This window comes from Pteronotus mesoamericanus, unplaced genomic scaffold, assembly GCF_021234165.1.
Source record: "Pteronotus mesoamericanus isolate MK-2021 breed Mesoamerican mustached bat unplaced genomic scaffold, CSHL_Meso_final contig_94, whole genome shotgun sequence".
In the NCBI taxonomy this organism is placed as follows: domain Eukaryota; kingdom Metazoa; phylum Chordata; class Mammalia; order Chiroptera; family Mormoopidae; genus Pteronotus; species Pteronotus mesoamericanus.
Genome location: NW_026555285.1, coordinates 9668994 through 9695658, shown reverse-complemented (window position 1 = coordinate 9695658; position 26665 = coordinate 9668994). Strand labels below are relative to the sequence as shown.

The 26665-nt window shown below is 34.6% G+C and overlaps 1 protein-coding gene across 3 annotated transcripts in view; it reads right to left on the bottom strand.

The window, feature by feature from the left end:
* The window catches only part of ELF1 (E74 like ETS transcription factor 1), a 126455-nt gene that overhangs the window by 52897 nt on the left and 46893 nt on the right, over window positions 1–26665 (bottom strand). For 2 of the 3 annotated variants that reach the window (XM_054586396.1, XM_054586398.1), the window contains exon 2: window positions 7675–8013. In XM_054586396.1, coding sequence (XP_054442371.1) covers window positions 7675–7746 — 72 coding nt within the window. In that variant the 5' untranslated portion in view covers window positions 7747–8013. Of the gene's footprint in view, window positions 1–7674; window positions 8014–8608; window positions 8651–26665 lie in introns of those variants that run through there. The other variant, XM_054586397.1, reaches the window with a different exon arrangement.

Genomic DNA, 26665 nt, shown 5'->3' with positions numbered 1-26665 from the left:
GGTTGGGGCAGAGTGGCCTAGAGACCTCTGAGGAGAGACTGGGGAAGGAGGCTTTGGGGAGAGAACTGAGAGAGTAGCCAGAGGAATCCTGGTGCTGACTCCTTCCCCATACAGCAGTAGTCACCTGGCTTAGGCAGACTGCTCCCCCATGTGGCAATAGTAGTGTGAGAGGACCCAATAGTCCCACCCTCAGGAGGGACTTTGCCCAGCCCTGTGGTGTCTAAGACTGACTGCTGAGTGCAGAGTAACTAGATTAACAACTAAAGGATACAGCCACAGACAGTAGATTCCTGGAAGTCTCGAAGAGACTGCTTAAGGTCAGACGGGGTCAAAATCAGACATCATCAGAGGCAGATCCAGAAAGAAAAAACAGCGGTCTCCTACCATAGAAGTTCACACCACAAAGTCAGGAAATCAAGACAGATCAATTTGAGAAGCAGAAGCGAAAAAAAAAAAAAAAAAAAGGAGTCTCACAAATAATGGGAAGACAAAGAAACACCCCCCAATCAAAGGGAAAGGAGGAATCCCCAGAAAGAGAACTAAATGAAATAGAGGCAAGGAAACTATCAAATATTGAGTTCAAAACATTGGTTCTAAGGACACTCAATGAGCTCAGTGAGCTCAGAGGGAATTACTACAAACTACCGGGAGACTACCAGGAACCTATCACAAACTATATCAGCATGAAAAAGAACATATAAACTATCAGTAAGAGACAAGAGGAAATGAATAATACAATTCCTGAATTAAAGACCACAGTAGAAGGAATAAAAAGCCGGCTAGATGAAGTAGAGGGAAGGATCAGCAAGCTGGAGGATAAGGAATAAAAAAGCTCCCAGAAAGAGCAAGAAAATGAAAAAAGACTCAGAAAGAATGTAGAGGCATTTAGGGAAATGCAGGACAACGTGAAAAATAATAATATTGGTATAATAGGCATACCAGAAGAAGAAGAGGAGGAGGAGCAAGGGATAGAGAACCTCTTTGAAAAAGTAATGATGGAAAACTTCCCTAATTGGAGGAGAGAAAAAGTCACACAAGTCCTGGAAGCACAGAGGGTCTCATTCAAGAGGAACCCAGTAAGGCCCACTCCAAGACACATCCTCATTAAAATGGCAAATATTAAAGACAAACAGAGAATCCTAAAGGCAGCAAGGAAGAAACAGAGAGTAACATACAAGGCAGCACCAATTACGGCTAGCAGCTGACTTCTCAACAGAAACACTACAAGCCAGAAGGGAATGGCAAGAAATATTCCAAGTAGTGAAAAGCAAAGGTCTGCAACCAAGACTGCTCTATTCAGCAAGGCTCTCCATTACAATGGAAAGCTAAATAAGGAGTTTCCAAGACAAAAGAAGGCCAAAAGAATACACCTTCACCAAACCAGCATTGCAAAATATGCTAATGGGACTGCTTTAAGAAGATGAAGAAAAAGAGTCTATGAATACCCAGCTCCTTTCACAGTCACCAATACTTCATAATACCAATATTTTTAATACTTATTAATCTGATTATGACAATGATATGTTGTTACTTTATTATTTGTTGAAACTAAACCTGTTTCTGTATATTTCTTGCCTATTTCTATTATTTTTAAAAAGCTTTAAATGACTTTTTGGTAATCTTTATCCATGTTTTGATTAAATGTTTGTAGAATTTTTTCCCTAAAAAAAAAAGAACTAAACAACTAGTAACCCCTTTTTAAATGCGTTGTAAATACTTTCCTATTCTATAACTTGTCCTTTAACTTCATATATATATACACACACACACATATATATATAATACTGTATAGTCTTAAATGTTTAATATAGCCATATTGTCAATATTTTACTTTATAGCTCCTGGGTTTGAATATTTTACGTCAGAGTAAGAAAAATTTGCTCCTAAAACTCCCTAGATTTTACACACTGATTTTTAATTCATCTGAATATTTTTGTATAGTTTTGAAATAGGGTTCTATATTTGTATTATTTCAAGTAATAGTGGTCTATGCACCTTACTTGTTAAATAAGACTTATTTTCTCCATTGATTTGAAATATCAATTTAATCACATATTACATCATTAGACAGATACATACATTTGTTTCTAGAATGCTCATTTTATTTCATTCATCTACTTGATTATTTCTGTGCTGGTGTCATGTTTTAATTGCTGAGACATTATAATGGTTTTAAATTTTTAACATTTTATAATGGATTTTGACATTTAAATAAATAAAATCAACCTGCATTTAAAAAAGAAAAAAGAAAGAAGGAACTCCTACCCTTTGCAACAACACAGGTGGAAGTGGAGAATATTATGCTAAGTGAAATAAGCCCGTTGGTGAAAGACAAATATCGTATGACCTCACCTATAAGTGAAATCTGTTCAACAAAATAAACTAAGGAACAAAATAAACCACAGGCATGGAGACATGGAGCAGACTGAAAGTTTACTAGAGGGGATGGGGAAGGAGGACAATGGTGGAAAGAAGGGGAAGGGACAAGACAAAAAGTATGTATGAATGACCCATGGACATGGACAACAGAGTGTGAATTGACTGTGGGTGCGGGATGGGGTCGGTAGGTGGGATGGGTGGAGGGGGGTAAAGGCGGAAAAATTGAGACAACTGTGATAGAATAAACATGATTTTTAAAAAATAAAATAAAATGTAAAGAAAAGAAAAGAATGTCATAAGACCACCTTCTCATATTGTGATGAGATTCTACAAAAATACTTGTTTCACTTTCCCAAGCATGTCATCAAGGTTTTCACTAGTGAGCTAAATCTATGAAACATAAATATGATTTGCTAAGTTCTAGTTAGAACCAATAACTGAAAAAACATGACATATCAAAGGATATAATGATATATCAAAATTATATAAAGCATTACACAACCAGTTGTTTTTCATTAAATTAAATTCTGGGATATTTGAGCATGTAGTCAATTCTCTCTAGAATTCTTATTCACAGCCTTTAGCTTCCTTCCTATTCTCATGCATTCACCAGGCAAATATGCCTGTTTAATAAGATCAAACGGAGGCACCTTCAAGTAAAAGTCTACTGCAATTCAATACTGACAGTGTTGCTCTCCCACAGAAGTACCTTCCTCGTTCTCAGCTACAAATATTCCCAGCAAAAAACAGACTTTTAAGTGGTTTGTCAGCACCAATGATGTTGGTATTTCCTTTTCAAACATCCTCCCCCAATCTCTGCTCAAAGGAATTCTTCCATCAATTTTGAAAAAAATATGAATTGATATAAAGGAAAATGATCAAGAGGGTAGCATCCAGACATTAATGGTGTCAGTTTCCTTAGACAACTACAGTTATAACCAAAGACCATAACTGAAAACAGGAAACATATTCTAATCTGGTGCCTTCTAAGTGATTTTTATAAAGAACCAACCAATTAAACCAATATAGGACTACAAAGTGATACTTATGAAAGCAGTGTGATATTGGCACAATACAAAAACAATGAAAGGAAATAGAATACACTAGCAAGTTCAAAACTGGTCTGTGCATATGGTAATTTAGTATATAATAAAGGTGGCAGTATTACTGTAAGAAGCACAGAACATTTGGTTGTAAGGGATGAAGGGCCAGCATTCTCATTTATGAAACAAGAGAGTCATCAGATCTCTATGCCTCATATTCTATACAAGTAGATTTCATCTAAACTGAGGAATTAAACATATAAATCATAATAGACGAAAGTATAAAGAAAATATTTAATAATTTGGGGGGTAAGAAAAGGTTAGTAGACATCAAAAAAGGTAAGTTTTATGATATAAATATTTAAAATTTCTACAGGATGAAAGATATATTAAAAGATGGTATCAGAAACGGACAAAATATCAGCCGCAAAAAGAGAGTTAACCATTATTCAAATGAAAAAGTTATAATTAACAATTCAACAACCTCACTGCTAGCAGTCAAGGAAAGGCAAATTAAAACAGTGAAATGTAATTTTCACCAGAAAAGAATGACCAAAAAGAAATAATAAAATTTCTATTAGTGATGGTTTAGGAAATATAGTAATGGTGGTAGTAGAAACTGATACAGTCTTTTTGAAGAATGATCTGATGGCAGGTTTATGCTTTTAGTATACTTAGTAAGTCTACTTTTAGAAATCCTACAGAAATAATCACACAAGTGTGCAAATATATTATACTATTATATAGTATTACACACACACAATGATAGTGCTCAGTAAATACTAGCTATGTACCAAACATGGTTCTAAGAGCTCTATATAAGTCAATTAATTTAATCCTCACAACAACCCTCTAATATTAGGTCAGTTATTATCATCCTCATTTTGTAGATTAAGAGACCAAGGCACAGAGAGAAGGAACTTGCTCAAGGTCAGAGGTGAGACAAGGATTCAAACCCAGGTTCCAACTCCAATATTTGAGCTCTTAATCACACCCAAACTAGAATGTTTAGTTCAATATTGTTTATAAGAGCAAAATACTGTTGATAGCCAACTGTCCATGATAAGAGACCAGTAAAATAAAAAATAATCCATCCATCAGGTGGGAAAAAAAGATACATTAAATGTGAACAAACAAGTCACAAAAATAGTTTGGCAAGCTTTCATTTGTACCTTATAAACAACCTCTGGGTGTAGATTTGTATGTACATATACTGTTCTTTCGTTTAGGCCTTTGTCTAAAGAAATTAAACATCAAATAGCCAATACTGGTATCTTTGGGGGGAAATAGAATTAAGAAGGTGGAAAAGAGACTTTCACTATTTATTTTACATAGTACCATATGACGTTTCTCCAGGAAAAGCCCAGCCATAGTTAATATAACAAGAAAGGTTTATGGCATCCAATGTAACCTAGCAGCCAAGGAGAGTGGACTGAAGTGTACATGTGTGAACAATGATAACCTCACTGTACTAGTCAGTGGGGGACAGTAGACATTGAGTGAGCATATGTACTGTGGGATCATGGCACTCAAAATGACTGAGTAGAGCAACAAATCTGCATCAAATTTTGTGTTACACTTGATTAAACATTCCTCCACGGAAACTATTCAGATGATTTGGAAGTCCACAGCTATGGGTTTTTGGCAGCTTCTTCATGACAACGGGCATCACGTCTCATGCATTTTTTTTTTGCAAAACATCAAATCACCCAGGTGACTCAGCTTTCCTAGAGCTCATATTTGACACCCTGTGACTTCTGGCTTTTCCCCAAACTAAAATCATCTTTGAAAGGGAAGAGATTTCAGACCATATATGAGATTCAGGAAAATACAATAGGGCAGCTGATGACAATTGGGAGAACTGTGTGAGGTCTCAAGGTACCTACTTTGAAGGGGACAGGGGCTTTATTGGCCTATGTACAATGTTTCTTACAACCTGTAACTTCTTCAATAAATGTCTCTATTTTATATTTTTTAAAAGATTGTATTTATTTATTTTTAGAGAGAGGGGAAAGGAGGGAGAAAGAAGGAGAGAAACATCAATGTGTGGTGGCCTCTCATGCGCCTCCTACTGGGGACCTGGCCCACAACCCAGGCATATGCCCTAACTGGGAATTAAACCAGCCACCCTTTGGTTTGGAGGCTGGCACTCAATCCACTAAGCCACGCCAGCTAGCGCTCTATTTTTCACGTTACATAGCTGGATACCTTCTGGACAGACCTCGTATAAGGTGACTTCTTTTATAATTGGAGTGGCATTATTTTTAAATTAAAAACAAATTTAACAAGCAAACAAACAAGGAAGTAGACACAGGTTAGATAAGATGCTAATAAGACTGACACAACTGCATCTTACTCCCATATAAATCAGTTAAGGTTGCTATGCCATAGACCGAAGAACTCTAAACCTGGCCAATTGTTCCAACATTTTGACACTGATGACAATACAGCAAGACTGGCATATATTGCTGCAAGAGTGTTCAACCTCATTAATGAGAGTCAAACTTCTTGGGTTCAAGTGCAGCTCCACTATTTACTAGCTGTATGGTTTCAGGCAAGTCACTTAACCTCTCCATGTCTCATTTCCTCACTGTAACATATGGATAATAACATTTGCCTCATATATTTATTACCTGTAAAGTCCTTATAATAATACTTGCACAAAACTAATATATATTCCTTTTGTTGGATAAAAATAAATAACTTGAGAAAATACACAGATGTGTACATTCTGATGTTAAACTAAGAGCACTATCTCCCTATCAAAACACATTAGTAACCTTTCCAAGATACACTAAGTGCATCATACATAGTAAGGGTAGGTATTATTTTATAAAACTTTTTTAAGACTATAAAGACACATGTATAAATACTGCACCATAATGTGAAATGTATTTGTCATTGTCAAAAGTGTGTCAAAGCCACTGCACTGGAGCATACCAATGAGTGGCTTACAGCTTTGTCCTCTGCAGCCACATCCCGAGAACAAACCTCACCACATCAAGCTTGGGATCTTTCATCTAAAAGGGTTTCACAGTAAAGTTTTCAAACTTTAACATATACAGAAATGTCCTGCTTTAAAACAAGTTCAAAACGTTTTCTCCTCCCTAAAATATCTTTTCTATTATCTCTAGATTAAATCGATATACTATTAATATATTTTTAATTGGGACCAAGCCTCCCTACCCAAACCTCATCTTGATTTTAAGGCACCTTAATCCAAATTCTGATCTTTTGCAAGTTTATTTATTATTTTTAAAAAAATTCTGTCACTTCAATGGACAATACAAATAGCTAAGAAATTTTAATGCCCTGCCAAAAGAATCAATTTTATTACTTGTAGTAACTGTTTATAGAATAAAAGTGTAATACATTATAATTGATCTATTAAAGATAGGTATTTGAAATTAGGTTTATTTCAGTATATAAATCAACCATATTAGGCATATTTTAAGCCTGCCAGTCCTCAAAATATTTTTCCCAGTACACTGAGGCTAACACACTACTTTTCCCATATCATGTCCCATATAACCTATTTTAAATGAAGTAAATCATAGTCCAAAAAACCTCTCACCCACCCCTGACCAAAAAAGGGAGGGTTAGAATTAACTGAGACCCTTTTCTTAATATCTCTTGGACCCTTTTTACATTCCAGAAACAGTAATTTGCACATATAGTATAAATTCAATAAAGCCAATTTAGAAATTCTTCAGTTCAATCCCCTCATTAAAAAGATGATGAAATCTAGATCTAAAGAAGAAAAGTAACTCCCTCAGAGACACATGCTTTGGACTGAAATGATATATGATTATGGGACTGCTAACATCTTTTCATTGGCTGGAAAAAATAGCCTAAGATTATAAATATTAATTAACCACATACATTAAAACTGTATAACTGCAAGCAACTATTCCAACCCAACATACACTATTAAAAAAACTTACGTTTGTTAGCATGTCTTCTAGAACTTTTCAAATAATTACTTAAGGTATGTAAGTCTCATTTTACAGAAAAACAAGCTTAAGTCCAAAAGTATTACTCCTTATTACCACATTGAAGCTAAGGGTAAGATTCTTTAATGAATTAGCTAGTACTTAAAACAAAAGATCACAATTACCTACAAATTTTTATTATCTAATAAATTTTTACATTAATAAAGTTTCTCCTACTGTCATTTAAGGTAAATTTTGATCCAAAAGGAGAAATCATAATAAATTTATGAAAATCTAACTTTTTTTCCTCAGTCTCATACCTGTTGTTCATCCTCCATGATGTTACTAGCAAATTCAAATACTAGGTCGTTCTGTTGGACAACAGCAGCCATAATAAAACATTCCCCTTAGATCCACATGAGAAAAATTCCAAACAGGTTCAAGTATCAGGCAGCAGAATCCAGTGACGATTTGGGTTAAAAACAAAAGAAAACAAAAAACCCCAGCTAAGTCTGTGAAGTTACTGTACACCCAGGTTTTCTTCAGGAAGGGTGCTTCAGATTTTCATGGGTTCCCTAGGGAAGGTCTTCAAATTTTCTGATACTGTATTCAAACTGAGGCAATTTTTCTGACAATTTTCTTCTCTAGAACTTCTTGGCCTGAAAAACAAAAGTTTAAGTTAGTTACAAAAAAGCACTCATATCCACTTAGAATATAATAACTGAAATGAAGGGCAATGTCTCTAAAGTATCTTTGTTAATGTTTTCAAACAAAATCAACATAACTAATGAACACAGGTTTCTAAAAAAAAGTTAGATACATGTTTTCTCTGAAGATTTCATTCCTACTGAGATAAAACAATCACCTCTCATTACTGAAAATGAAGCCATTCTCCCGTCCCCCCCCAGTTAAAATACTGTTAAAGTACGGAATATTTAAAAATATACATCTATCCACCCAGCAATAACTAGGTTTGTAATTTCAGTAAAGGACATATAAACAATTTTCTTCTTTCCACTAACCCAGCAAACAACACATAGGAAATGCTATTCCATGAGTAATTTCATAATGTATATTTTTGCTTTAATAGAAACATTCAGACAGTATCCCCATTAACCCTAACATACAAGGATTTAAAAATCTAATACTTTTAAAGCTTAGTAAGCACTATTTATGAGCTTTTAAAAATAAGCAGGAGTTAAAGCCCACTCTTTCTGTTCTATAAAAAGTTTTCTGATAAGTATAATGCTTTACCATGCTTAAGTCTGTCTTCAGTGGCTTCTTTTTTAATGCACTGAAATGTATCCTTATCTCTAGCACAGGCTTGCAAGCAACAGGAAGGAAACAGCACTTGACCACGTCATGGCAAATTAGAACATGCAAAGAACTGCACTTTACAATAGTAGAAAAACAGAAGCGCAACTAAAGAGTGAAAACATTTTCACAGTGAGGGTGAAATACTTAAAAAGTACCTTCCAAAGATGCTTGCCTATTTTGAACAAAAGTAAAAGGAAAATGTTAATTTAGAAGTTTATCTTAATTTTATTAAATATTGTATCATATGGTAATTGTCATTAATGAGAATGAAAAGACAAAGATATAAAAATATATTACACTAAGTAACATCTAAGTTCTTTGAAACGGCATTTAAAATTTAATTTTAAAGAGACAAGTTCAGGAATGAAGCTGAGCTGGTAAATGAGTTTCCCTGAAAACTTAAATCTAGCTAGCATGTGCTAGCCAAATCATATACTTGGTTTCCTAATTTCAGTAAAGCGAATCCCCTATATATATTGTGCACTCTGGGGGTGATCATGGATTACACCTTGATTTCCCTAACTAAATATCAAAATAAAGGTTAATAATTCAATTCAGGTGATATTTCTACTGACTAAATCTAACCCAGCAGTTTCCCACACTCATCTACCCCACCCTTTTTAATTACAAGTTTACTCCAACATTGGGTTAACATTTTTAGAACATTCAGGTAGTTTTTGAGCAATGCACCATATCTAAAGGAAAAAAATAAAATGCCTTGACCTGAACTGATCACAGACAGAGATATAAACATAAGACATACACTAACCTTAGACAAACGTTACAATCTTTTCCTTTAATCACCCAATCCAATTCTTCTTTATTGCTTGCTTCCTTATGGTCCTACAAGAACTACAGTATTTCTTGCCTCCCTTCTCAACTTGTTATTCCCATTCCAGGAATACCTGCTCCAATTGTCACCATCCATTCACATCTGTTCCATTCTTCAATGCACAACTGAAGTACCATTTCTTTCACAAAGCTTCCTAACCTCCATGCCTTGGCCTATATGGACCTTCAAAAACATAGCGATTAACTGCCCATGCCACAAAGCTAGTATTAACTGTACATTGTCTCACATTTGAAAATTATGTCCCCCTGATTTAAAGGAATAAATGTTTGAGTGTCTATTATTTGCAAAGCAATGTGCCAGGTGCCAAGATAATTAGAGCAAAACATCTGTGGACTCTCTGGGTAAGTAACCATTGTCTAAAATTTCTTCTGAATTGTATACCTGAAACCTATATAATTTTATTAAACAATGTCACACTAATAAATTCAATAAAAAATAAAAATAAACTAAAGTTCTTCTGTACCTACCAAAACTGTGTTGCCCATAGTAATAATAAAAATTGTACTAATGATATAGTTTTAAAAATCTATCATTAGATATCTAAGCTATTTTTACATATATTCTTTATAAACAATGACTGTAGTACTTTTGATAATGAGGAAGTCATTATCCTAATACAAAAGTTTCTCTGTAAAAAGCTAAATTCCAAAAAGTACTCCCAAATCCATTTGTTCGCAAATACAAAGTGACACTACACTAATGACAAATGTTAACACATCTATGTAAAGTTTCACTTTCTTTTCCACTGCAATCTCGTACCTTTTCTTACTGGCAATTACACACTGCTACTGTGCTTTGATGATTTTTTTAAAATCTCAAAAATAAGGATAAGCAATCAACATACACTTTACAATACTCACAATGAAGAGCAATAACCCAAAACTGAAATGACTGCCCATTTTTACTAAGCCATTTGTTAGGATACAGACAAAACCTGTAGCTTTTTGTTCATTTCTATATAGAAGTTCATAAACTGAAAATGTGTCAGTAAAGAAAAGCTCTTGAACTCTTACTGGCTTTAGCCCTTTGACACTATTTCTCCTTTTTGCTCTTCCTCTTCTGTGAATCGATGTATAACCTAAGGCACCAAAGGTGGTCCTTCGGAAGAAATTTTCTGATTTCTGATCCAGAGTTATCACCTATATATATTAGAGGTACTTATATAACAAAGTCCCTGTGTTTTAGATGAGAGTGAACACCTAGGCTGATGACTCAAATTATCATAAGTAAACTGAGTCTCTGTGCCCAAGGACTTAAAGTCCAAAATCATAAAAGAACTACAACTAGAATCCTCATCCCCTAAATCAGGACTCTGTTCATGACTACAATATATATATATAGCCTTGCCACTAAATGTACCCAAATCTTTTTTAGTAATTTGGAACACAGATTTCTAAGTAAATATTATGTCAAATGAGGGGGAAAAAAAATCTCCATCTCTAATTCAGCTCCTGATCTCCAAATCCACTCATTATACTATTAGATAAATCCAACTCAGCGTCCCTCAAAGTCAATGTGTCTAAAACATGTCTAAAACCAAACTTACATTTTATTCCTCAGCATTGCTCTTGCATGAACAAACATGGGTACTCAGATTAAAAAGATAAAAGGCCTCTGCTTTACTCTAACAAATTATAAGGTCTTCAGTAAGTTTAAAATTTGTTTAAATTTATTATTAGCTATATATAATTATTTGGGAACACTCTGCTGTGCTAACAATTTTCAAACATATTTCATTTTTAAAGTGTCACTTAGTCTTTAAAACATAGGGAAAATATAAGTGAAAATTGTTCATTCAACACAAAGACATATACAGTTAACTTATTTGCAGTTTTCAGAGTTCATCTAGTTGGGCATCTACCAAATAATAAAACCTTCCCTACCAAGTTCTCATGTCTTTTAACTGGCTCAGGACCATATTCTTATTTTTCAAGGAGATACTCCAGAGGAATGCCTCAGCCATAAGATTTCTAACTTCTAATCACCCAAAGAAGCTCCAGACTTAAGGTAAAATAGTAAAGCAAGCGAAACAAGAGCACAGACTCGAATCAGACCACTTGGGTTTGAACATTCTGTATTGTGACCTTGGACTATTAACACAGTTTCAGTCTCCTCTTTCTGCAAAATAGGTATGAGCCACAGTTTCCTCATTTTATAAAATGGGTATATCACCAAAATCTAGAGTTATGAAGATGAGATGTAAAAGGCATCTGCACAATGCCTGGCATATAAATTTTACTCAATTAAAAATTAGCCTCAATACAGTCTAAGTATAGTGCAAGAAATATTTAACAGGTAAATGCCATGTCACTGATTATTCCTTAAGTCTCACTTACACACTCCCTTGGAGTTTCCTTTACCACAGTTTATTTGCCAGAATCCAACAAATCACACCAGAGCCCGTTACCAACATAAGTATAATTCTATTCCAGTGTCTAAAAATTTGACAACTCTTTGATAAATCCAGGTGCTTCAGGGATGGGACCTCACCCTGTCTGGCAAGCTTCTCTTAACAGAGTTCCATTGTGTCTCCGTTCCAAACAAAATGAATTTACTGATTGTAAACATAAAACCCTGAGCAAGCCACACTGGTTACTACAGCCAATTCAAATGGTTAATCTGTGTTTATTATAAAAGATTTCAGGTATTATAAAATCAAAATCATTTTTTAATATTTCTAACACCTGCTCTCTTATTCTCTGCTTGAATGTAATTTAGGTTTTCTTAAAAGGGTTTTAAACACTGGGTCTAAAAGCCTATTATTCATAACTATGTTAAAAAAAAATCACTGCTACCCTTCGGAAGCTACTAGGCCACCAAACTTATGATACTCAATAGAAAATTTGATAAATAAAAAGAACCAATCAAGCAAACAAATAAGCAAGAGGGCTTTAGATAAGACAATTCTGGCCCAAAGAAGGTAAAATTCACCAGCTTAGAGCAATGAGGTGTTTGAATGACTACCTTTAACTTTCAATGAATACCTCTAACAAAGTAATTCAGGCACTCTGTGTGTGTGTGTGTGTGTGTGTGTGTATAAATATATATATTTATATATGTATATATTTATTGAGTTGGGAGTATCCAGAGAACTGGAGTTCTGCAGTAACCCCAGATGCCAAGTACCTCCTCAACATATCAACATACCTATTTTAAGAAAAGTAGGTACATTTGGAAAAAAGATTACATTAAAAGAAATACAACAGAAATTAAAGAGAATAGAATTAGAATAGTGAGAGAAGAGAAGCTATTTAAATAAGAAGCAATAAACCCATAAACTGTAATGACTGGAATTCTTGCATAATAGCCATAGTTAGGCCTTTTCATTTGTTTTCTAAAATGGTAGCATGCTTCATATTAGCTCGCAGCAGAAATGAAAATAATAAATCAGTGGTATCAAAATAAAATTCTATACAATCTCCCAAGGGCCTGCCTATTCTAAAAGTATAGATTCACACAATTTTAAATGAGAAAAGATCTAAGAATTACCCAGAAGAAGGCATTCATTGAACAGCTAATTAATTTGGGCTGGAGCACTCTGACCTGTCCAAGGTCACGCAGACTTAAAGTTTTACTATTACTGTTCTTTCCCAAGCACTATCACATCATACCATCTTGTTTTACCTCACTCTGCCTAAAAAGTGAAAAGGAAACATGATTAAGCCTTTTTATAAAGCTATCACAACTTAATAACTCATTAAAATACTTCAAATTTTTAGTTACATTTTTCTTGCTAGTTCTGGAAATATGGTATTACTATGACTTACATTTAAAAATTTGTGGATATGGAAAAAAACAATAACCACACTAAAATGTAGTTATAGTACATCATCAGATTTGAACTTCCCCAAACAAAGGTAGTCTCTCAGTTCCTACTAATAAGAAAACAAATAAAGACACCAGTTGGAAAATAAATCTCAAAATATAGCCCTAAGTCATATACTCCATACACAAAATAGAAGGGGAAAAATACGAGTTAAGGTCACAAGAGAAACAAATCATAACTTAATTCAAAAAGAAAATGTTTCCATACTCCAACCTTTAAATTAAATATTTTCTAAGTATTCTAGTAATTTAAAAAAAATTTTAAAAAGTTTTAAAATATGTTCTTAGAATCCATACAAGTACTATATATAAATATATATATATAGTAATATATATATTACCACCAGTATCTTTTAAGTAGTTACTCTGCTTTAGGCATCATTCATTGTAAGCTGGGGTGGGGCAGCTGTGGGGAATGTAAGGGGAAGTGAAGTATCTAGAACTTTTTCAAAACCAGTTTTAATTTTGTGTGAACGAAGCACAAATTGATTTTTTTTTTTTTTAATAGGAAGTCTCAGAGTCAGACTTTTGGTGACATATGCAAAACTGAAGCAGGCCTTGGAAACCTGAATAAGTTCACCTTAGCTTCAACCATGTTAGGGGGGAAAAAGAAACCTCACAAAATTAATACGATCAGACTGAACAGGCTGACTGACTTCTCTCTATGCTTTCACCTTTATGCTTACACCCAGAGGAACAGTTCCAGGACTCTGAGAACAGGCTGCAATTACTCACTACTCAGACCTGAAATTCCAGTTCTTTCACATTGTTCTCCACTTTCCACCATTGGCCACTTGGCCCTACAAGGTGTCAGATTACACTCTGGCAGCATTTATAGCACCTTGCAAAACAGCCAAACAGATCACATACCTAGCTAGACCTGTCCATACCTGTGGTCTCAAGATTAACCCTTTTTTTGAGGATTTTCTGAAACAAGAGAATTTAAAACCAAAGAAAAATATCCAACAGTAATCAGATACTGCTTTAACTTTGGTCATGAAAAAAGTTTAACTTCTTTCTTAAAAGGCTGAAAATGATAATTATCAAAATGGTATTAATTGGTGCTTTTTATTTTGCAAGTAAACTGACTGAAGATACTTTCTCCTAACACCACAAATCTGAACTGTGATAAAAATACACCTATCCAGAAACACAGACATGCTAAAATGTGTTTATCAACAAAACCTGTTCAGGTAATTAAAAAATCTCTCTATAACAAGAATCAATTTGCAAGAAATTTCATTTCATTTCTGTGGTTGCTTATTCTGCTTTTGAGTATTTTCATCTTCTTAAAAGATATGCTCTAGTGCAGTGGTTCCTCCACCTGAGAACATAAGCAGTTTCTCATCAGTAACAGTGCTTTGTTCTGTCCCAACTTGAAGGGGAAAAGCCAGGGAAATGTTGTTCAAGTCCCCTAGGAGATTTTGCTACACGACACCTCCTGCCACCTCCAACCCCCACATTACACAATACTCTTCTAGAAGAAACTATATTCTGTCATAAGAAGTTCCACTCTTAAAAAGAGACACATCATAAGCTAAAATCAAAATTTAAAGATCATAGAGCTTAATAGCCATGGACTGCATTATTAGGTGATAGCTGTTCCATTTATTCAATTGATGAGTTCTTACTACCTTTACTCTAGCTGCCTTACAGTAGGAAGAGTAACTTATTAAAAGTGGAAATAGGACCAACTTAACTCCCCTACTTAAAACTAATCAGTGGCTTCCACTACCTACAGGAAAAACTTCAAGTCAATTAACAGAGCTTAAGTGGTTCTTCATGATGTTGCAAAAGGTAGGAGAAAAACATGGCCAGTCAGATTTGTAAAACAGGATATCTGAACACCTAAACTGCAAAAGTGGACACAAACTGTCCATGAACAAAGCTTCGAAGTGTCACAATTTTAGTACTCTTCACTTTCATCTTAAAAACAGGTATTCCAGCATTTCTGTACTTTACAGTCCCTCATGGCCCACTCTCCCAACCCAGTATTAAAGAAGCCAAAGTCAGCCTGCCCCATTTCCCCCTAAAACCTTATATGTACTACGCTTTCTCAGGTTTCTGTCTGTGCTTATTGCCATGCTCATTCTAAATCTTTCCATGTATTCTTGGATGATCATAATCTTTTATATTTGTGATCATAGGGTCCTCTTCCAAATCACATGGGGGTCAGACTTAAGAATATAAACTCCAGAGAAGCAAAACATTTTCACCTTTTCCCAAGTTCCAACAAATTTAATGGACTTCGACATTCCTTGGCACAAAACTTCCTGGCTCCTGATGTGTAAGACTGACCTACTGTTTTCATAGTGCACCCCTTTTCTTCTTTAAATAATAGAAAACTATTTTAAATAATTTTTCAAACAATTTTTGGTGCTCCATGTGAAGATCCTTAAAATGGAGTTCTTCCTACAGTTGTCTTCATAGATGTCTGGCACTCACCTAGGATTTTAAACTCAACAGCCCCCCAAAATTAGAAGTGGCAAAATCATAACAGGAGAGATGAAAAGGAGAAGTAGAAAGCATGGACTTAGTGTTGTAATTTACATACTTAAAATACAGATATAATATTTATAAATTATACATGTTAAGTATATTTTCCTATTGTAGAAATCTTAAAAGTAAACTTTAAGTACTATTCATAAGTAATATGAAGATTTATAATACAGAATAGTTAAAATTTTAGGCCTTTCATTTTTTGTAATATAATTTGTTAATTTTTAAATCATTTGAACCTTTTTCAGTTACTGTTAACTGAAAAGTGTGTCAATGACCCCTTCCATCAGGTTTTCTCTGATAGAAAACAGTTTTATTTTACTTATTTGATATATACCCAGAGCTAATCAAAAGATCTCTATTTTGAAAATGGATAGATACTTTTCTGTTTGCAAAAGAAACTATCCTTCTACTGATTGACTTGGTGGTAAAAAGTTGATGAATATTTAGTGAACTTCTACTAAGCTTAGTACTACAGTTAATAAAAAAAGAAAGAAAGAAAAAGATAATGCATGAACTTGTTCCCATAAAGTTTAAAATATAGCTCAGGAAATAAGACCAAGAGAGAAAACTGAACACCAAAGGTATTTAATTGTATGCCAACAAATCTGACCGATCTTGCAGCATTTCAGAAGAGGGGATAGTCAAACGGGTCAAGGAAATACTTTGCAGACAATGAAGGACCTAAACTCAACCTTAAAGTAAAGTAGGATGTGGAGAGACTATATGAAAAGGAAAAGATAATAGAGTATAGAGTATGTGTGTGAGTGTGTGCAGAGAATCAAAAGTAACCAAAGTAAGTTTGGAGACAGTAGCTTGACAAGAGCTGAGAGTTGATAATGGGAAATAGAAAACGCGGTTAAACAAGTAAAACAAAACTAAATTATGGAGAGCCTTCAAAGTCAGGCAGTGGAATTTAGGCTTGATTTGGGAAGTGGAAAGTTCCTGGAAGTTTTCAAATCAGATTGCAACAACAAAGTATGGTCCCTATGGTTACAGAGCCCAATGCAAGGCATGTACCTGGGATCTGGTGACCACCATCCAAAAATGATGAGAACAGCTTAAACAAACATTCCATAGCTTGACTGCTACAATGATGGCTTCCAGACACCAATGTGTAATCTGCCCTCCTTAAATTCTTCATTAATTACTTATAATAGAGATTCTCAACAATGGTTTTAAGCTACCCAGGGTGTGGGAAAATTATTTAAAACAAATAAAAGTCACTTAACTAATTTAGTTTACTCCAAGTTTTTGTTCTTCGCCTAAGGATTGGAAGAGGGAATAACAGGAATATAAGATTTTCAAAAAGATATGACATTACCCTATAATCTTTCTTACAAGTTATACACCTGAACATTAAAACTGCCCTACAAGCATTTGGATACTAGTGAAACTTTGAAAGACACGAACTAGTTGCATCTATAGATAATTGTATCTTATCATTTAGTATTAAATATTTTGAATAAATAATGCTGATACAGTTACTCATGAAGAAAGATGTGATATCTGTGACAGATAAAAGCTTCCTAGTCACTTAGTAGATACTGCTATCACCAACATGCTAGGAATCCTTACTTTCTTCCAGTAAATATCAAAGATTTACTGGAAGTTGAAAGAGTTTATTTTATTTATTTATAGAGAGAGGGAGAAAGACAGGGAGAGAGATACCTCATATACCCACAAGCTGGCACCTGGCCTGCAATCTAGGCATGTGTCCTGACATGAATCTAACCAGTGAACTTTTGGTTCTCAGGCCAGCACTCAACCTACTGAGCCACAGCAGCTAGGGCTCCAGGGTGATGTTTAGAAGAAAGATAAAAATGTCTAATTGACCAATTAAGGCTGCATTAAACCTGGCTCTTTATTAGAGGTATTTTCTACTTTATGGCTTTGCCTTATTCTTGGAAAAGTCAAGAATTCAAAGGTGCCTTAGTGGATGTAACAGGCACATATGAGATTTTTTAAAACACTTGAACATAAAGACACACCCAGGAATTGTACAACATCACAATACAGTTAATTTATTTTATCACTTGTTAGTAATACCTAATGTTTAGTAAGTTCTTTACAATTTACAAAGCAAAAGCAAAACATATATACTACTTTAACTACCTCTGATGTTCCTGCAGATACAAAAAAATCATGTCATCCTTAAGGAGCTTAAGGAAGAGATGATAGCAAGTTAGAAAATAAATATGTAGAACAAAGTAATAGCTACCATTTATGTGTGCCAGGTCCTATGCTAAAAACTTTACTACATCTGTCATTTAATCTTCACATCAGTAATACCCACTTTATTTACGTATATAAGATATAAGGATTGAGATAGCCAACAAAGTAAGGGCAGGGACTCTGTTGAGGTCACCATCATACTTCCATATCTTAACACAGATGGTCCATGATAAATATCTATCAAAAGAATACTCAAGAGAGAGTTTGGGCATGTGTCTGACTTCATGCTCATACTCATTCATCTACTCATCCATTCAACAAATACACACTTAGTACCTACAATATGCCATACTCTATTCTAAGTGCTAGAAATACAGCAGTGAACAAAATGCCAAAATTTCTACTTTCATGGGGCTTCTAATCTAGTGACCTGAATAAATATATTATGTTCCCCCTCAAAATATTCTGCATTAAAAATGTGGGATTGTCAGGCAATACAGGCTATTTCACAACCTATGAATAGAAACTTCTGCCCGTCTCCTTCCATTTCTTTCTCACACGACTTCCTAAGCCCTGATAATTGGACACAGAAATGTGACCTCTCCAACTGTCATGGAGCATAAGAGTTGTGGGAGAAACGTTATACCTTTCAGATAGTACATAAGTACATAAAGAAAGGGGAAGGGAAAAGCTGAGGGAAAATAGATAGTGGTTAATCCAAAGGCAGACTTCTTCCAGGCAAAGCTAATCCCGGCGGGGGTGTCCAAACCATGGCCCGTGGGCTGCATGTGGTCCAGGATGGCTGTGAATGTGGCCCAACTCAAAATCGTAAATTTACTTAAAGCTCTTCTCCTTTGCTCATCAGTTTTCGTTAGTGTTTGTGCATTTAATGTGTGGCCCAAGACAACTCTTCTTCCAGTGTGGCCCTGAGACACCAAAAGGTTGGACACCCCTGAGTCTTAGAGGTAACTGCAGGGCCCCTGTTTCACTTGAATTTTTAATTTGTCTTCAAATGAATTGAAATTTAACAACAATAAAGTATATTGGGATTTTTTAAAAATCCCATTTACAAATAAACACTTCAAGAAAGAAGAGAAAGTTATTCCTGTACTTTTTTCCTATATATTTGATGGCCTTCAGAAATCTTATCATATTATCTATATTGTTTTATTTATTAAGCAAACACTCATTAGGGACCTGTCTGGCAGCTAAGAAGACAAGTGACTAAGACCCAGTCTTTCCCTATGGACAATCACATTCTACCAGCTAAGACAAATGCTGACCACAGTAATATACATAATACAGCAGAAGTGGATACAAAGCATATTCTCCCATGTTATCTGGTAATTATTTTGGTAATTTGGTAACTTATTTAGTATGGCCCATCTCTTAGGATTATAAACTACCTGAGCACAAAAAAAACATATATATTTTTCTATATGTTCATTATTAACTAATATAATTTTAAAAAGATTATTAAGAATACATTGTGTTGAAAGTCAAATTAGGCCACATGATCAGAGGACATTTACTTCCGTTAATAAAAAAATATTTACTTACTGAAATTCTTGGTTAAAATGGTAAAGATTAGTGTTTTAGCTTTTTATAAAATTTTACATGATGTGATATATTTACTTGCCAGACCAACTGGTGGTAGACTACATTTCACTGACTGTCCTCAAAGTGATAACATGTATTTTCTGATTCAAACACAGTAATATACCAACACCAAAAAAACAAATGGTGCAGAAACAGAGGGCCCCACATGTAAAAGGGCACTCAAAAACCCTATGAGCTATTTTCCACATGTCTAGCCTAAATCAGGTTTTAGTAAACAAAATAACTACTTAGTTGCTTCTTTTGAAATTCCTTAAAAATTAAATTCATATAGCTTTTTAACTTTTCCTTCAATCTTAAAAAGGCAGATTTAAATCCTTAGATTTGATTTTTTTCTTTTGATCATTTAAATGTGAACTTTAGAAATAAGATAGTAACCTGTATCAATTGTATCAATTTTCAGCAGGAAAAACTATTAGTATATGAACTTTTCAAACACATAGAACAGGGAGGTCTAAACGTCAGTCCTACCTGCAAAAAAATCTTGCTCTGTTGATAATAAGACTGAAATTTACAAGTCCCAATCACTGAGGTACGTAAAACTTAGAGACAAGAACACAGAATAATATAGAGAGAAGTAAAAAGAGTTAAAGGGAATCATTCTCTCCATTCAGTGAAGAAATCAGAACTGCAATGAAGATCTAGACATTTGCTCCGGACTAGAGACAAAAGTAAAAGATTTTTGATGCTCAGCAATTTAAGAAACTAAAGTATTCGTAGCTACATTTTTTTTTTTGGTGGACCAATATGCAATCACTACTTTTAACTAGGATGGAAACTAAGATGCTTGAGTTCTATAAATAGCAAAAAGCAAATAGGGGGAGGGCAGAAGCATGAGAAAATCACAAGGAAGTTATTTCTTACAATTAAACCATAAAGAAATACTGTAGAAAACAACCACATTAAAGAACTGTAATAGTTCTTTCATCAGCTTGTTGATTTTAGCATGAAGAAAAGAAATTTGGTCATGGATTTATTTATCCAAGAAGTATTTATAAAATCTATTATATGTTAGGTACTGGGTATACAAAAATAAAGTAGTTCGCTGCCTAAAGAAAAAGATATGTAAACAGACTGCAGCAGAATATAAATCAATCAATGAATCAAGTGATGAGGGAGTAGAGAGGAAGAAATAAATACCTGTGAGAACCTGAAAAAAAAAACACTAAAAAAAGTAGTAACGTGTGGTCCATTTCTTTAGAGATAAATAACATCTATTTTTTCAAAGTGTAGAAATTGTGCAGTGAAGAGGTGGTAGACATTCCAGGTAGAAGGAGCAAAGGTGAACTTAAAAGCTTAAATCACTGTATAATATGTGAAATAGCAATTTAATGAAAACAACTACTCCCCCCACATAAAGGACACAAGATTTAGCATCAGAAGACCTGCATTCAAATCCTAGTTCTACCATTTACTAATCATATTTTCTTGGATAAGTCAACCTCTATGACTTCCTTTCACCTTAAAGCTGTACTATAAAATGCTTTAAAAGTATTAAAGAATCTTGATATACCCAAATACAAAAATAAATGCTCAGAATACTAAAATTTCGAGATCAAAATATTAGCTTATCATTTCATACTGAATGTATATCGTATGTACAAACGGCCAATCTTTTATGGCCTATAAAATTTTCACAAAATTAAACACATTTTGAAGTATGCAAAAGTTATATTTTCTATAATATATCTAATTGTAATCTACATTCCATAGAATACAAAACAAACCTCCAACATACGCAAAATCAACAAGTGACAAAAGTTTAATGAAACAAGCTTTATACTTAACTGGTCTCCCTAATGGGAAATAAAGCAGCAACTGTACATCTGTGTCTCTGTTCCTCTCATCGTGGTTTAACTGACAGGAAGCAGAGAACAAGATACGGCATACAAACGTCAAGTATTTCCTGCCTTCTCTGCTACATCTTTTAAGTCTTGTTTTATAAATAGCCCAATAGTTTATGTGAAAATGTATCAAAATATGGTGTCAGAAACATAAGATATGAATGGTGAAGAGTGTTTATGAAAACAGCAAATAAAACAGTACTTTTAGGTTGGCATATAGGTTCATTATGCACACAAACACTCAGTATTATACTTTAATGAAGAAGGGTTCTTAGTATTAAATACCTTACTAATTAAAACTTGAAAATCATAATGGCTGAGTAAAAAAAATCAAATGCCTGAACAATAGAATAATCTCTCAACTATTCTACCCAACTGGTTCAATAAGTAACACTTTACCACCTAGATATATGAGGACTGTCCGGAAAAAGTCCAGCCATTGTTAAACTAAGGAGAACAGTTTGTGCGGCATTGCTGTAACCTTGCAGCCAAGGAAGAGTGGACAGGAGTGCACTTCACTGTACTAGTCAGTGGGGGCAGTAGACACCAGCCGAGTAAGCACACGTACTGTGTGGCCATGGTATTCAAAATGAGCAAGTAGAACAATGAATCTGCATCAAATTTCTTCTTAGAATTTCATTTATTAGTTATCGGTCACTAATATACAAATAAAATGTATATGTTGCTATCAAATATTTAATGTTTATCGCTCTGCTTCTTAGTATTCTTTTTTAAAATTTCATCTTTATTATATTTTTTTCCATTCCCATTTAGTACCCCTACACCCCTCTCCCTCCAGCAATCACCGCACTGTTGTATGTATCTATGAGTCCTTTTTCCTTTTTGCTCAATCCCCCCACCCCTTAACCGCCCCCTCCACTAACTGTCATCTGCTCTCCATCTATGAGTCTGTCTCTGTTTTGCTTGTTAATTCAATTTGTCCTTTAGATTCATGAGTGAAATCATATGGTATTTGTCTTTCTCTGACTGGCTTATTTTACTCAGCATAATATTCTCCAGGTCCATTCATACTGTAGCAAAGGTGAAAATTTTCTTCCTTTTTATGTCCAAGTAGAATTCCACTGTGTAAATGACTCATAGTTGTTTCATCCACTCATCTATTGATGGACACTTGGGCTGCTTCTATATCTTGGCAACTGTAAATAATGCTGCAATGAACATATGGGTGCTTAAGTTCTTTCAAATTAGTGTTTTGGGTTCCTTTAGATATATTCCCAGAAATGTGATCGCTGGGTCAAAGGCAGATCCATTTTTAACTTTTTGAGGTATCTCCATACTGCTTTCCACAGTGGCTGCACCAGTCTGCATTCCCACCAACAGTGCAAAAGGGTTCCCCTTTCTCACATCCTCATCAGCATTTGTTGTTTGTTGATTTATTGGTGATAGCCATTTTGACAGGTATGAGATGGATGGCATTTCATTGTAGTTTTAATTTGTATTTCTCTGATGATTAGTGACACTGAGCACCTTTACATATGTCTATTGACCATCAGTATGTCCTTCTTAGAAAAGTGTCTATTCCGGTCCTCTGTCCATTTTTAAACTAAGTTGTTTAGATTTTAGTGTTTAGTTTTGTAAGTTCTTTATAAATTTTGGATATTAACCCCTTACCAGATGTATTGGTGAATATGTTCTCCAATTCTGTGGGTTGTCTTTTTATTTTGTTGATGTTTTCCTTTGCTGTGCAAAAAGTTTTTAGTTTGATGTAGTCCCATTTGTTTATTTTTTCTTTTGTTTCTCTTGCCTGGGGAGATATATCTGATAAAAAATTGCTACAAGGAATGTCGGAGATTTTGCTGCCTATGTTTTCTTCTAAGATTTTTATGGTTTCGGGTGTAAGCTTTAACTCCCTGATCCATTTTGAATTTATTCTTGTGTGTGGTGTAATAAAATGGTCTAGTTTCATTTTTCTGCATATATCTGTCCAATTTTCCCAACACTATTTATTGAATAAGCTATCTTTAGCCCATTGTATGTGTTTGCTTCTTCTGTCCAATATTAATTGACTATGAAGGTGTGGGTTTATTTCTGGGCTTTCTATTCTGTTCCACTGCTATCTACATCAAATCTTGTGTTAAGCTTGAACATTCCTCCATGGAAACTATTCGGATGATTCAGAAGGCCGCAGCTATGGGCAACTGGTGATTGGCAGCTTCATCATAACAATGCACATTGCCTCTTGTGCAGTTTTTTTGCAAAACTTCAAATCACCCAGGTGACTCAACCCCGCTACAGCCCAGATTTGGTGCCCTGTGACTTCTGGCTTTTCCCCAAACTAAAACCACCTTTGAAAGGGAAGAGATTTCAGACTATAGATGAGATTCAGGAAAATACAATGGGGCCGCTGATGGCAACTAGGAAAACTGTGTGAAGTCTCAAGGCACCTACTTTGAAGGGGACTGAGTCATCATTGTGCCATGTACAATGTTTCTTGTATCTTGTATCTCTATTGCTCATATTAACATGGCTGGATACTTTCTGAACAGACCTGCTATGACCCTCTCCCAACTCCTGCCCTTACCTCTTAAACAAGATAAGTACCACCAAAAAAATAAAAAGCTTTTAAGCAACTGACTCAAAACAAAGCAGGACGGGGAACTTGCCTCTTTGATCTGTAGTTATCTTTCTTGTTACTATGGCTTGTCAGCACTCTTCTGATTATAATTTGTGCCCCCAACCAAACTACATCTCTACTCTGTTGCCTACTTCCTTATATATCCCAAACATATTTACTCAGTTATATGTTCAATTTTCAACTATACACAAACCAAAAAAATCTCTGTATTTCAAAAAGTTGTGGGATGTAATGTACAGCATGGTGGCTATAGTTAATAACTACCATAGTAAATATTTAAAAGTTGCTGAGAGAGTAAGTCTTAAAAATTCTTGTGACAAGAAAAAATATTTTAGCTTTGTGTGGTGACAGATGATAACTAGACTTACTGTGATGATCACTTCCAGTGTATACAAATATCAAATATTTAGGTTGTACATCTGAAACTAATATAATGTTATATGGCAATTATAATTAAATAAAAAATAAATTTTAAAACTTTTTAATTAAAAAATTTTAAAAGATGAATTCTTATTGTTATGTCATTTTAAGCAAACTTCCAATTAATAAAAATTAAAATGGAGGTGCTCATTTATCATTATTTTTAGGTGCTCCCAAACTAACAATTTTTAAGAATCACCTCAGTTCATCAATCATATGCCTTATATTCATTCTATAAAAACTTGGGAACAATGTACCCACATTCTCCATTCATGTTGGTTAATTCTTATCTAAGCTATAAGCTCCCACAATTACAATTTCAGCAGGCATTAGTGCTATCCCTCTCTTAGCCAATGTCCAAAAATGAATTGATATTTTATTGCATATAAGCCTATGTTGAGCTTCCTGTGACTTCCCTTTGCTAAACAGTACTTAATGTACACCCAATAATCGGCTTTAGGCATGGCATTATGCTCATAAAGTAACTTTTCTTTTAAAAAAAACGTTACTTATTTTTAGAGAGAGGGAAAGGGAGGGAGAGAACCAGAGGGAGAGAAATACCAATCTGTTGCCTCTGGTACATACCCCAAAAGGGACCGAACCTGCAACCTAGGCATGTGCCCTGACCGGAATCGAACTGGAGACCTTCCACTGTGTGGGATAATGCCCAACCAATTGAGCCATACCAGTCAGGGAAGTAACTTTTCTTAAATGAACAGATTAGAACACAATTTTATTTTTACCCAGTATTTTTCAGTGAAAGGATCTAGTTCAGATTCTTTTCAAGAGTGTAAGAGTTACTATTACTGGTGCCTTCATAGCATATCTTCAGTATACTTCTTTCTGCTCATACTTGTAAATATATTATTTCCGTTGTTCCAAATCTCTAGGAATAAGTGTTCCTGAGCCCTGATGAAAGGACCCATTTCCCCTACACATTAGATCCCTTCCTACTGCCTCTGGCTCTGATGATCGAATTACCCTAAAAGGTGAGAGAAGTCTCAGAACAGCTACAGAGAATCTGGGTCTAGCTCCTTCTCAACAATCAAATATGGTAACAATGGTGTGCAACTATTTTATTCTACCAAGACCAAATAAGTACTACACCTTCATTTCAGTTTATTCCCAACACTAACAGGTTATAAATTATCCTCAAACAATACAAATTTCTCTCTCATCCATCCAAGAATCAAATATAACATCCAATTTATTTTATTTTTTTAAGATTTTATTCATTTACTTTTAGAGAGAGGAGAAGGGAGGAAGAAAGAGAGGGAGAGAAACACTGATGTGAGAAACATGAACTGGTTGCCTCTGGTATGTGTTCCAACCTGGGACCAAACTCACAACCCCAGGCATGTGCCCTGATAGGGAATGGAACTGGCGACCCTTTGCTTTGCAATATGACACAGCCAACTGAACCACACTGTCAGGGCTTAACGTCCAGTTTAGAAAAGTTCACATACACTATTTTGATTAAAATTATTTACACAACAGGTCATCTGTTTCTAAATAAAAATTGTTGCAAACTGTCTTTCAAACTAGAACACATATAAAATTAATTTCAATTAATTATTCTAATTTAAATATAAAATCTTCACATTATATTTCTTTATGCTTTAATGCATAAGTATGTATGTTTTGCATGGTATGTTTTAAACTTTATATAAATAGTATCATACTGTATATATTCTTCCAGCATCCTTGAATGAATTTCTTTAAGACATAAAATTTTGAATAAACACAAAGTTCATTAGGAAAAGAAGTAAAGAATATACATTCTTTAGAACTTAGTGCTTAGAAAAATATTACTAAATGCAAGTCATGATTATTAAGCTTCTATTATAAAAAGAGAAATATCTAAGATGTACAAAATGGACTTCTGGTCAATATGGCAAAGTAGCTAAACACTGTGTTTACCTTATCCCACAACAACAACAAAATTACAAGTAAACTACAGAAAAGCCATCACTGAGAACTTGAAGTCTAGCTAAACAGAAGTCCTACAACTAAGGATATACAGAAGAAGCCATGTGGAGACTGGTAGGAAGTGGAGGAGACATGAAACAGACTTATCCCACACCCACATGTGGAAGTTAAAAATCCGGAAAAATATCTTGCCTCTGGAGGTCCTGCCTGCAGAGGTTCCCTGAGAAGTGATGGGT